This window comes from Lissotriton helveticus, chromosome 1_1, assembly GCF_964261635.1.
Source record: "Lissotriton helveticus chromosome 1_1, aLisHel1.1, whole genome shotgun sequence".
Classification (NCBI taxonomy): domain Eukaryota; kingdom Metazoa; phylum Chordata; class Amphibia; order Caudata; family Salamandridae; genus Lissotriton; species Lissotriton helveticus.
In genome coordinates this window covers 889,871,415-889,885,531 of record NC_136057.1, presented here as the reverse complement: position 1 = coordinate 889,885,531, position 14,117 = coordinate 889,871,415, and the positions used below count along the sequence as shown (strand labels likewise).

Genomic DNA, 14,117 nt, shown 5'->3' with positions numbered 1-14,117 from the left:
GCAGTCCTCGATGACAATGGGGTTCTCATCGTCAATGTGGAGACTCCGGAAGACAGTATAGGAGCCTGGATCGCCGTCGCCATAGTTGTCGTGGATGTCGAAGTGACAGAATGTCGTCGAAGAGAGAGGAAGAATCGCATTGATGACTCTTTAGAGGTTTTCTTACCTACAGGATTTGAAGAGGAGGCTCTTGGACGGACTTCCTTCCTTCCTTCCGGACAGGTGTAGAGGGCACAGATAACGCCGGCTCAGAGGCATGCTTAGTAACCTCTTTACTTGAAGCATTTGAGTCCTGGGAAGGTTAGTGGTGTTTTCTTGCCTCACTGGAGGAACTGTCCATGGATGTGGTCCTTTTATGGGATGTAGAGGCTCAGTCCTCTTCCTCATCAGAAGAATGTGACTGTTTAGTGGTTTGAAACCACAACAACAACCTTCCCTCTCTGTCCTTGAGGGTCTTATTTGAGAAGGGGCAGCAGATATTACAATGTCTCACTTCATGCCGTGGATAAAGGAATAAATACATTCCTTGTGTGGATCATCCACATGAACTCTTTTCTTGCCTCAGGTTTTACATGGGCAGAAAAGGCCTTTTATTGTCTGACATGATGTCAAGATTTGCTAAAGAGAAAACTGGGCAGCACTCAGGGAGACTAGACTCCCTTCCACATGACGTGCAGTGAAAATCTGAGGAGAGCCTGCATCTGTTGGGAGTGTTCTAGATGGTGCCAACAGCGAATTGGCTGGATGCCAAAATGTAGACTTTTTTTTTAAATTTTTTTTTTTAAAAAGGACATAGATAGGCTACTGTTTAGATGGCCTTGGTCCAATATAGCCTATTAAGTGTTTGAAGCACTGCTTGAATATTTTACAGTGGGACTCCCATCTCGATGACGGGGAATGATTCAGGCATGTGAATCTATGAAAGATACCCCAATACTGGATAATCTGAGGGGCTGGAGATTATCACAAGATTGTTCTAGAGGGCAGGCCATGCTGATTTGTTCAAACCTAAGTTTAGTTTCTTTTTATGTTACAGAGCCGAAGGGCCTAGTGTCTTTTTAGTCTATGTTTAACATTGCATTGCAATTATACGGTACCGTGGGACTCCCAATTCAAGGACAGGTAATGAATCAAGCATTTGAATCTATGAAAATTCCAATACTGGAGTAAATGGGTGCAAACATCCTTCTAGTGTCCATTATTCAACCCTGAGGTAATTATTGCAAAAAACACATCAACTCTTTTCCATCTGAAAATTATGCCCAGATACATTTTTCACTATTAAAGACAGTGGTCTTTAAAAAAACATACTGGTGGCCTAAGTACATGTGTTTTTCATGAACTACCTTAGGGTATAATGATGGCCACTTCAATTAATATTTAAAATGAATGTGTATCACTTTATGCACTTTAAAATAGTTTTGTCTTTGTAGATAAATCTCTTGTGAATGTTTAAAATCATATTGCATATTGAGTTCCGATAACTGATGCCATATTACTTACCCAAGACTGATCAGTGAATGAACCAGAGATTATTTTGCAAACAATTATGGTCCATTCATCTATAATGACATAAGCATTATGATAAAGCACAAGTGCCGTATGGCTTAACAAATGCCTTAGTGAATCTTCTATATGAGATCTATGTATCCAAGACAAGGTTCTGGAGGTTTATTTGGGCATCCCCTTACAATCCCAGATCCTCGCATACAACAGCATAAAGATTCACCAATATGCAGATTATAAACATCTCTACTTCAAAACCTGCCCTGCTTCAGACATCCAATGCCTCAAACACTGCCCGCTCAACATCAGACCTGGATGGCCATCGTTACCTTAAGTTCCACACAACCAAGACAGTATTCCTATCTTGGCTCAATGACATGAACCTTGATATCTTGGTACCCCAACTATCACTGAATCCCAAGTCACTTGGGTTCACCACGGGCACCAACCTCACCCTCAAGGAACACATGCCCAAAAACATAAAAAAGGCCTAGAACTGCATGTCTTTTAAAGAAAGGCAAACAGTTTATCAGAAAGCAACTTCAGAACTGCTGTTCAAACCCTTATACTCTCACATCTGGATTAAATTAACTACCTCCTCCATGTTCTCCCAGACTCCATTTTGCCACCTACAGGGGCATCGTACATGCTGCTCCATGTCTTATTCAGAGCCTGAAGAAATATGAATACAACAGCCCCATTCTAATAGAACTTCACTAGCTCCCCAAGAAGTCAGCATCATCTTCAAAACCATCTGCATTATTCACAAAGTCATCCAACCAGCATCGCTGCTTCTCTTGCAGACAAGTTCCCTGGTGGTTCATAGCACAACCTTAACCAGGCCATCATCAGACTGCAACCTAATGAATGTAAAAAATAAAAAAGCAAAACCAACTTTTTTCAATCTTGAAACCAGGATATACAACAACATCCCCATTTACATTAGGGCCGCCCCAACGCTGCTCTAATTTAGGAAAGAGTTGAAGACAAACTTCTTTAAAAGAACACAACACCACAATTCATTAACTGTCCACAAACTTCAATACTGCCTATTGTCTAGGTCTGCGCTATACAAGTACTACATCTTTTCACTTTTCATAGCTTTATCAAGCTTAAGTTGTTTCTTAGGTCTCACTTGGTACAATACCAATTCCGGACGTGCATTTTATCTGTTTATGCAGCAGCCGTGTTTCAGTCATTTTGTACCAAAAGTTGTAGTACTTAAATATGCTGCTTGTCAGTTGTGGATCAACTAACCATCCCACCTAAGGTTTGAAAGTTTATAAAAAAATTATGTTTAGAATAAGCTCGCCACACACACTATAGAGGCAAAAAGACTGCATTCCTTTGTGGAATAGGCACAGTGAGAGCAGTGAAAGCCTTTTTCTGCATTCTCTGTAGGATATCTACCTTACGGGACTCGAACACCAGACCCACAAAAAAATAAAATAATGAACGCTCATTAAATACATTATTACCCTAAATGCATCTGCACTAGAAGCCTTTCTATGGATCCATGTTGCAAAAGGTTCCATCACTGGCCCCGGTTCTTCGGTTTCTTGCGGGATTACTCCCTCTTCAGAAATAGCGATGTAGTAAAGGTCATGATTAGCTCTGAAACTTCCACTTTTTTGTGATATTCAATGATTGGCCTGCTATGGAATCCAATAAGATTCTCAATCCTGAAAGTGAAGGGAATATGTCTTTTCTTCACTCACAGGGTTTCAGTAGGTAAACTGGTCATGTCCATCAAAATGTTTCCCCAGAAGTATGATATGTAACGCATCACAATTCTAGATTTCCCAAGCACCACACAAGGTCATGGGAGTTAGTTTTGGACAGCTCTTCGCACTTGTCACATCACTTAGACAGGCCCCCCCCCACCCCCATATTAGTTTTAAGAAATAAGAACCAAAATCAAATTAAATGCTGCAGAGGAAATACTATACTTTCAAAACACATATTTAACACACAAACATAAAATTGGTGATCAAATTACAAAGCTTTTATCATTCAATGTCGAAAATGTACTGAAACCAGTGGCACTCTACAAAGCAAAAACAAAAAAAACTGTCATGCTAGAAGTCCACCGGATGACATCCCAGGATTACCTATAGACAGAAAATTATAAGAGAGAATGCTTTGTTTATGAGTGGGATTAATCCATGCATAATGTTAAATTGCCCAAAAACTCGAATGATCAACTTATTTTATTATTCTCTCTTCTATATAAAAAGTATATAGGCGAAACCTGCTGGTGAAGGAGTTCGAGTTGCATCAGGGATCATGTCAACCCTGACAACAGGAGCTGAAGGTGGTTGCTGTTGATAGTACATCTGAATGGGGAGCGTAATTGCCCTTCTTTTCACACCAACAACATGTATGTGTGCTTGTCCATTGCTCGTAGACTCATCCACTCTTTTGACGGTATGGTTTGGAAAAACAGTTCTGGCAAACAAGCATAATAAAAGACAAAAAATAATATTAAAAAGCTGAAATGCCACAGGTCATTTTTATAAACAACATTTCACTTCTCAATACTTATGTTGCTCTATCCAAAGTCAAGCTCTATTTTAAAAATACAGAGTAGATTATGGACTGGCTGAATGAAAATCTAAGCATACAAATAAAAAAGACAGACTGCCACAATTCTTCGGCGGAAGATCAGCCCTTTAAAAGTTATTAGCAAATGTTTTGTATTAGGAGTACAGCACGGCAAAAGAAGTACACTAACCGGAAATGTAAGGTTTTTGTTTTCAGAAAATATTGGCATTGGTGTGTAAAAACAGTAATTGAAACATATTCCAAAAATCCTTTCGATAGATAACATGATGCTAATAAAATATAGCAAAAGAAAAAATTTAGTAAAACAAAATGACAGAAGGCATTCATATAGACATCAGGCAGAGTACAGAGCAGAATGGACCTTGGAAAGTCTCTTAAGCCTTACAACATTTGCATTACTGGCACACAGGTCATTTTTTTTTAGATATCTTCTAACTGAGTTTGCAAAATGTAAACAGTTGTCGACAACCACTGCTTCACCCACTCTAGCAGCATAGAAAGTTTCACATCCATGGGTACACAGACAGGCACATTCTTAAGCATACAAAGGCAGATCAGTCTAGAAACCAATGAACATTATTAAAATGATTAGATCAGAGGGTATACTTTAGCTTGTGGATTGCTCACACGCCTTATAGGGTTACCTGGTGTCTCATGTTTTACAACATCCAGCATCTCATAGGACTGGATCCAGGATCCAAATTAACTCACCCTAATGGCAATATTTTACATCAACACAACCAAAGCAAGGGATGAGGAGGACAACACATCCTTCCAGAAAGCCCCGCAAATGTTTCTCATTCATTCCAGTCACCGTTAGTGCCTTAAGAAATAATGGAATCCATACATGTGACCTACTGAGTGACTATGTTGGACCTGCTCTGAATCACAGAAACATGGAAAGCAGACAACACTTCAACTCCATCTCATCGGCTTCATTCCTTGAAACCCTTGTATTATTTTATTAATTAATGTGGTTATTCTTGACTTAATGTAATCATTTTTATGTATTGTCACTTTATAAGTATTTAATATTGACATTGTTTTACAATTTTTATCTGTGATAATAAAAATCAAGTATTTTTTTAATATATATTTTTTTGGTTGTTAGTACACCGAGTTGTTGGTTATCAAAGTTTCATGTGTTACACCTGATTTCAGACAGGTACTCAGTTGCCTAGGAATTGTTACTATTTAAGTAAACACTTAAAGAGTTCTACATGAAGCCATGCCTGTTGGATAACTAACACTCTACAAAACATAACAGGTAAGGTGGTAGGGGTGAGGGGATGTTTGGGAGAAGGGTAGCTAAAGTTCACAAACTCTGTTTCAACTACCTTGATGAAATATAACTCAACACCAAAGTGTGAATCCTTTCTTATTCACTATCCATCACTTCAACCTTCAGCACTTAAATCCTTCTAATGCACCGACCATCTCCACACAAAAACATTTGTGGATGCCCTATTGGATGCTGTACAGTATATCACAATTGACTACCATCTTCCATGTGTTCTCGGAGACCTTAAAACATTGCCTGACACATTGAAATTATACCAGGCAAGAGACCTACTTAAAGCACTAAATTACCACCATCTTGTCTCTGTTGCTTCACAGAATGCAGGGCATATCTGCAATGCTATATTCACGCCTACAGACTTTCAGTCAAAGAAACACAGCCAATTACTTAGAGGGATCATCATATATTATGCTTCCAATGGAGCCATCACCAGCAACAACACTTAAAGACATCCCTAACATAGCATGGAAGAGTTTTAAAAGACACAATCCAGCCAGAATTAATGATAGAGACCACTAAATGTCCATGAACCAAATCCATTGCTGGGTCACAAACATTTTCTGAAAAGTTGTGCCCCTTAACCCCTTCAAATAAAACGCAACCACCATCAGTAAACTTGTTGATCGATGTCCTTATCTCCATTGCTGCCGACCTTAATGAGGAAGACCTGCAACTGAGTTACGGTAACAAAACCACCAATCACAAGGCAATGAACCCTAATGAGATCTCCAGTTCAGATATTTACCCCCCACCAACACCTTAACCGATACTTTTGATGTGAACTTTTGACGATGCCTCATGGGCGGTAACCAGAACTTGTCTTTATTTTCCCTGGTGCCCGAGCAACCTTGGCTGATGCCCGGTGGAGATGTCTCTTGCAGCTAAAGAGGATTTTGGCTCTGGTTCACCCCTTGGCCGGCACCTGCCCAGCCGGACATCGGACATTGCTCTCCTCGCTTCCCCGTTGTGTTTTTTATTGGCATTCCTTACCCCCGTTTGCCTTCTCCCCTCTACCTTTCCAATCCCCATAAGACGGGTGTACATGTTAATAGGTAACTGATGTAACTATGTAACAATGTTCGGATGCAATGTCCTATCTCATGTAAAGCACTCTGAAACCTTCGGGTCTAGCCAGCACTATTTAAAACTTTTCAAACTTTCTCTCTTTCATTCTTTGTCTTCCTCCCCAGCTCCTATCCTCCCTCACCTCAATCTCTCCCCTTGCCTCGTTCTTAACGCATGCAACTGCACCCCAGCAACTGGTTACTATTCTCTGAAACTGTGTATCTTGTAACTATTGTTAGCCAAGTGCCCTTTACCAAAGCACTCCTTCTCCCCTTGTAGGGGAGGGATCCAGCATTTATTCCCTGAAGTCTGAGACCCCTCTGAGAGAGTCCGCAGCGTCAAGGGAGTTCACACACAGCAGAGGTGTAGTAATGGCGCTCCTTGCCAAAGCACTCCCTCTCCTCCTGTTGGGGAAGGATCTTATGCCCTGGAGTCTGTGACCCCTCTGAGAGAGTCCACAGTGTATAGGGAGCTACACACCACGGAGGTGTGGGTACTACACCTTTTTCACTCGGATCACAGGACACCGGACGTTGGACACTGTTCTTCCGTGTCACCCGGATAATTTTCCTTCTCCCTCTGCCACCTCTTTCATTCTTGGTCTTCCTCTCCTGCTCCTATCCTCTCTCCCCAGAATCTCTCCCTTTGCCTGCTTTTTACCTTAGTACTTGTTTTTAACGCAAGCAACTGCGCTCCAGCAACAGGTATCTATGCTCTGAAACTGTGCATCTTGCAACGATGTACTTTGCAACTATGCTATGAAACAATGCTTGTCCTCATTTAAAGCGCTCTGATACCTCCAGGTCTAGCCAGCGCTATATAAAACTTTTCAAATAAATAAATAGAAGGTAGGCTATCTCAATTTCAATGTTAATCTACAAAAAAGAAAAAGAAAATCAGATGTCTAGAACAACAATGGAGGAAAAACAATTGTACAAAAGAGAAAGCACTGTACAATAGTGGTACTCTATTTAGACCATTTTGCAAGTTCACGAGGCACGTTATTGAGGCTTCTTTGTTCTCATGTTGGTTTTCTTTCTTCTCATGTGTCAAAGGTGCTGCTGTTGCACTGTGCCAGTTCCTTTAAGGAAGAAAAACTTCACACCAGAAATTGAAAACAAGTTCTGTAACTATGTCTTAATTTCTGTTTGTGTAAGTTTTGATGGAATGCAACTGTTAAATTCTCACAAGAACTCGCAGTCAAAATATCAGCAATCATTTTGCAAACAACCACTACATAAAGAGGCCGCACACAAATTGCCCCACTTGTTATTCTGTATTGTAGTGGAGCGACTTTGTGCGGCATCTTCTCTTAAGAGGTTCCAGAATCTTCTTTCAGGGTTTGGAGTTTAATTTTTCTTGGAAAGCTAAACTTAATGCGGCCGGTAGGGTGCTTTTGCTTTTTTAATCCTTGTTCTGACCTATGTCTGATTTGGTGCTTAAACAGGGGCTCACACTAAAATTATAGCAGTAACTTAAAATTTTAAAATAATTGTAAGACAACAGGAAATGCCTAAAGATAGACTTTTAAATAAGATTTTATAAAGAATTCATTTGTCCATCACCTGTACCAGAGGATTTCACAAAGAACTTAAGAAAGATGCATTGATCTGAGAAGAGATCAGACAGAGAACTTCTGTCATTTAACAAAAAGTTCTTTCGTTTTTTTCAGAAATTTAGGGTCAAAAACAGATATATAAAGACAAGTATTCTAACAGGAAGTGACTTTAAAATGGTTATGGCAGAGTTTCACAGATTGGAAGGTTAACACAGGTGTTACTTTACCCATAGTTGATAAAACAAGCACTGCATGCCAACAGTAAGTTGGTAACTAACAAAAAAGGTAAAGATTAAATGGTTACTTGTAGTCATGGCTCTGCCTCATAGAGATCTTCAATGAAAGTCATAAATGTTCGAATAATTCTCCACTGCTTTTGTGGACCCCAAAACACTTAAAATTCATATTTTTTCCATATAACATTTAGTACCGGGTGCCAATGACCAAATGTTCATATGAATAAAAGCACCCTTCAGAAGCCTATTCAAAGAAAGTATTCTCTCAAAATGTACATTGTAAAGAACAAGTGACTTATCTTCGGTAACGGCTTATCTGGTAGAGAGATGAGCTAGCTGCAGATTCCTTACGTTTGAATTTCCCAGGCGCCAGACTGGATCCGTAAGATTTTTCTTCGAGCAATACCCCCGTGGGCCTGTAGGTGGCATAGGTCGGCTCCGCGTGGCGTCATCTGTGTCGTCCACACCAAAGGTGACATCCTTGTCCCCTATTGCAGAGGTTACTTTTTTCACGACTTTCCAAGCCAGAAGCGCGGAGCCATTAAGTGTCACTAAAGAGGTGTGTTTGAAAACTAAGGCCCTAAAAGGGATCAGCCTTGACCTTAGAAGCCTGTCCGCAGTTTGGGGGTCAGTAAGGAATCTGCTGCTAGATCATGTGTCTACCAGATACGGTGTTACTGAAGGTAAGTAACTTGTTCATCTGATAGACACATCTAGCAGCAGATTTCTTACCTTTGAATAGATACCCTAGCATTACGATCCCCGGAAGAGGGACTGAAGACAAGTTTATGATAGAAAGTTCTGCAGGACTGAGTGGCCAAAATGGCCGCCCCTGCAAACTTGACTGTCTAGGCAGTAGTGCTTAGTAAATGCATGCAGGGATGCCCATGTTACCGCCTGACAGTGTCCAGGACTGAGACTCCAAGTTGCAGTACTGTGCTGGTTAACCTGACCCCAGCCCCCAACCCTGAGCCCAAAAACTGGCCACACAGCCCAACTGATATTGCTTAGGAGAGGATGGCCCGGTCCTCCTCCAGGACCTGTGGCAGCATTTGCACAACTGTTTCCCACAGACAGTGGGAATAACGGCCCAATAAGCATGTGGTGTTCACTGACCGCATTCAAGTCTGGCAGAATTAAACATTGTCTTGCCCCAATTGTCCAACCTCTTGGATTCCCTGTTCAGGGGAGCAGCAGGGAACGTGCCATGGGAGGTGGAGACCTGGTCCAACAAGCTCTCTGGGGTGGGTAGTGAAGAAATTTGTGTCGCCCGGGGCAGGGCTGCAGACACAGGCGATCGTCCTGTTCACAAGAGCCCATGTGCTGGGCTTGGACCAGGATACCAGAAGGACACCCATGAGGGCTTTGTTGAATGGGAGCAAGGGTTCCAAGGAAGTAGCTCCTTGCTGTAGTACCTCAGTCAAGATGTTAGTCTTGACCGCCACTGTGGATAGCTGAAGGTCAAGGAAGTTAGTTGTCCTGCATACCACCACTCATATCAGTCCATGTCCTGATTATATTGCTCGTATTCTAAAGGGTCCAGAGATCCCTCCCATTCTTCTCCCAATCCTGGCCTGTAGAAGTAAGGCTCAGTGGACGATATGAATCAGAAACCTGATGGTGCCCCCTCTGACGCACAGAGCCCAAAGGCACGCCAGAGGGGTCAGGTGCTCAAAAACGAGGTTCATGGCCTCATAAAAGTCTTTGAGTTGAGCAAGGGTCGGCTCTGGCTCCCAGAAAAGTGGGGAGGAGCGGAGCCGACCCGGGTGCAGGTTCCGGAGAATGAGGCCTTGAAAGCAGAGCTCCACCTATGCGTCGGTCAACAGACGGGGAGGAGTCGAAACACGCTTCGACTTCATGTGCTTTCTGTGCCTATTACCTGAGTGTCCAGAAGATTGTGAGTTGGACGCCGGACCCGGACCAGGGCTGAAACGAGGGAAGGCGGCGTCCGAGGATGGCACCGGAAGCGGTACCGTGGGGGTCGGCGCCAGCGGAGGAGTTGTAAGGTCAACTGGCGTCAACCAAGATCCAGGCCTGGATCCAACGGGGGCCTTTGGCGCCGGGACCCAAGTCGATGACAGCGCCGAAGCTGCCGGCTCGCTAGGACCCCCAGTCGGGTCTGTGGGGCCTGAAGGCACACCGGTAGGCATCGACGGCAGGAAGAGAGTCTTTATGCGCCACGTGCAAGTCTCGAATCTCGCCCGGAGTCGCATGAAGTCCAGAGATCGGAGGGTGTGGGACCGGATGTGACTCCTGCGGAGCCGCGGGTGGTGCCACCCGAACCCTCGGCCGAATTGCACAACCGGCGAGCGGAGTCAGAAGAGCTAAATGTCGTCTCTTCGAATTCTTTTTACCATGCCTCGACTTACCTGAGAGTGAGGCCTTTGATCCCGACGAACTGTGAGGGCTGCGGCTCCGCGACCGGTCCCTCGACTTCCTCCTCGACCGGGACCTCGAGCGGGACGGAGCTGACTGCCGGATCTCGAGGAGTATGCTCCTGCATAGCCTTTGACGTTAAGGCCCGGCAGTCGGGGCATGACTTGTCATTGTGGATGGCCCAGAAACAGTGGAGACACACCGGTGGTGGGGGTCGGTAACCGACATCAGTCGGTGACAGGCGTCACACGGCTTGAAACCGGGCATCCCTAGCGGCACCAGGAGTCGAAGTCGACTCGAAAAAGAGACAAAAAGGTCCAAAAAGTTAGTCAAGAAATTACTCAGGGTACGCTCTTCCCGGATCTGCGCTTGCTGGCATGGAAAAAAGAAGAACTGACATCAGCGTGCGAGGTCGGCGTCTAAGTACTCCAACGACGTCATCCCGGCGATCACGACACCGAACCGCAGACAACGCCTACCGACGTGCAGGGGGGTACTGCTGACAAAAACTTTTCAGATCCAGTCTGATGCCTGGGGGTTATTCTAAGGTAAGGAATCTAACTAACGTGTTTCTTTCAGATGATGACCCTCAAGAGGACCCACAAGCCGAAGGCATAGGAGTCACAAGAGGACCTTGAGCAGCTCACCAAGAAGGAAGGCCATGGTGCAAAGGATGAGGTGAGGGCACTGTACATTGGAGGAAGAGATGCTGGAGCTTCTTGTAGCCAAAAGATCTCTGGAGTGCAGAGCCAACAAGCCTTGGCAACAGCATGTCAATGCAGTGCACAGGGGTTCGGTCCCAGCAGCTCAGACGAGGGATACTGGCCTCAAAATTGCAGAGAGGACAGGTCAGGCCTCGAGGGAGTTGAAGATCCACCACCTGTATTGCTGAACCATTTGATGTCCATGGCATTTCAGGAGCAGCAGACTGGTCAGCTTTGTTGAGGTGTCTGCAGATGCAGGGGAGTGAATCCTTCAGTCCAAGGGAGATTACTTTGGGTGTCTTTGATGCCCTAAGATCTGGTGAAGATCCTTGAAGAAGCACAGACACAGATGATGAGGAAGACTTGCAGAACAGCAAGACCAGGAGCAACAGGAGTCTTCCTAGATGCAGTTTCGGTTCCAGGCAAAGTCCAAGTGTCCAGTATGTTTTGAAGAGTGACGTGGTTTCAGGCTAGAGTCTAAACACATGACTAATCTGAATAGACCCTTAGGAAAAGTGTTGGAACAACTCAGGGGTCCCTCCTGGAGAAGGGGCTAACTAGAGGGGAGGATACTCTCATGTCCTTTTATCAAGTTTCGCACCAGGGTGGGAGCCAACAGCTCCAAGAACTAGTTACAACTGGAGTATGCAAGGAGGGCTCCAAATGTGCCCTTCAAAGCAGTCTTTTGGCACTGGCAAGCACCTCCACCCCAGCCCAAAACACTAAGTCCTGTCTGGGAGGTGGTCACTTTTCCCAGCTTCCCCAGCTCAAGCTTGGCTCAGTAGCAGTAGGACAGAATCGTGTTTGTGGTGGGCAGCAGCACTAACGTGCTGTCATACCTTGAAAGGCAGTAACCGGGAGGATGGGAGGGGCACCCAACAGGAGCCCCCCAACACACAGGGCCATAATTCCAACACTGTAATCAGTGTTGGGGTTTGATTCCAACATGTTTGATACCAAACATGACCGGGTTGGGTCCAGCCACTACACAGTTAGACATCTCATATTGACTGAGGTCCACTATAAGTATAAAATGGCTAACCACACTTACAAAGCCTGGAGAGTCAACTCCGAGGTTTGTAGGGATGCTCTTCTCATGAAGGGGCTCCCTCGCACTTATAACAAAGCAGCCTTCCTTCAGGAATGAGAGGCCTGGCCTAAGGTGACATATGTTTTAAGTGCAGTGACCTCAGATAAAAGAAAGCTTATATCTGTCCTGAGATGTGCTAGCACAACTCACACAGGCTACAATGACAGGCCTATAGTCACAGAAGATTGTGAGTTGGACGTCGGACCCGGACCAGGGCTGAAACGAGGGAAGGCGGCGTCAGAGGACGGCGCCGGAAGCGGTACCGTGGGGGTCGGCGCCAGCGGAGGAGTTGTAAGGTCAAGTGGCGTCAACCAAGATCCAGGCCTGGATCCAACGGGGGCCTGCGGCGCCGGGACCCATGTCGACGACAACGCCGAAGCTGCCGGCTCGCTAGGACCCCCAGTCGGGTCTGTGGGGCCCGAAGGCGCACCGGTAGGCATCGACGGCAGGAAGAGAGTCTTTATTGCCACGTGGAAGTCTCGAATCTCACCCGGAGTCGCATGAAGTCCAGGGATCGGAGGGTGTGGGACCGGATGTGACTCCTGCGGCTCCGGTGGAGCCGCGGGTGGTGCAACCCGAACCCCCGGCCGAATTGCACGACCGGCGAGCGGAGTCAGAAGAGCTAAATGTCGTCTCTTCGAATTCTTTTTACCATGCCTCGACTTACCTGAGAGTGAGGCCTTTGATCCCGACGAACTGTGAGGGCTGCGGCTCCGCGACCGGTCCCTCGACTTCCTCCTCGACCGGGACCTCGAGTCGGAGTTGTCTTGCATGGGTGGCATAATAGATACTGCAGCCCATAGGACACCCCTGGTCTACTTATGCCATATACTAGGGGCTTACAAGGGTACACCAGTAGCCAATTGTGGATGTACAAAAGTACTTATGGTGAATATGAGGAATCACAGTGACTGGGGTCCTGATTAGCAGGATCCCAATCAGACTAGTCCATTAAAGATACTGACACCAGCAAAAAGTGGAGGTAACCATGAAAGCAGATCCCCCTATCCTACATTACACGTGATGCAAAGTATGTGTGCCTCCTAGGATTGAAACTGGGGGAGTGGGGTGTATCTCCCTTCTTTGAATGCACCGCAGGTGAGAACATTTGCGACTGCAAATTGTATGCGACTGTCATATGAGCATCCCAATCCTATCAAACACCCATTTGAACTAATAAACTATTGTCATTCAATGTCCACACATGGGGTGAAAGCTCTGCAGGCTCAGCTGCAGAATGTTGCCTTGTTGTTGCAACAGGAGTTCCTCCTGAAGAGACAGCCATGCTAATTTGGAGGACAGATGCTCATGGCCAAAAGTTCTGGGTACCACACTCTCCTGGCTCAATCCTGAACCACTAGGATAACTTGGGCTCGGTCATTCCTGACCACCTTCAGAACATTGTGCAGGAGAGGTAGAGGCGGGGAGGCATACAGGAGTCCCAAGCTTTAATCCGGAGGCGAGAGTTCTAAGAGTGAGAACTGTTCTGGGAACTCAAATGCATGAAAGTGTGGGCACACTGCAATCTAGGTAGTGGTGAAAAGATCAAGCCACTGTTTGGGGGTCTTGGGCATATTGGGTGGGGGACTGGTGGTTTGCTGTACCGGGGGCCTGGACGCTGGCAGGCGAATCCCCAACCACTGCCTTCTAAGACCTAGGACAACTGCTGCAGCTGCGGAATTGTTGTGGTGGCCTTCACTGTAAACCTCTTCAAAGC

The 14,117-nt window shown here is 45.2% G+C and overlaps 1 protein-coding gene across 1 annotated transcript in view; it reads right to left on the bottom strand.

The window, feature by feature from the left end:
* ARID2 (AT-rich interaction domain 2) overlaps positions 1-14,117 on the bottom strand; it is a 1,386,754-nt gene that overhangs the window by 403,063 nt on the left and 969,574 nt on the right. The window contains exon 14 of the mRNA XM_078675715.1: positions 3,758-3,954. Coding sequence (XP_078531841.1) covers positions 3,758-3,954 — 197 coding nt within the window. The remainder of the gene's footprint in view (positions 1-3,757; positions 3,955-14,117) is intronic.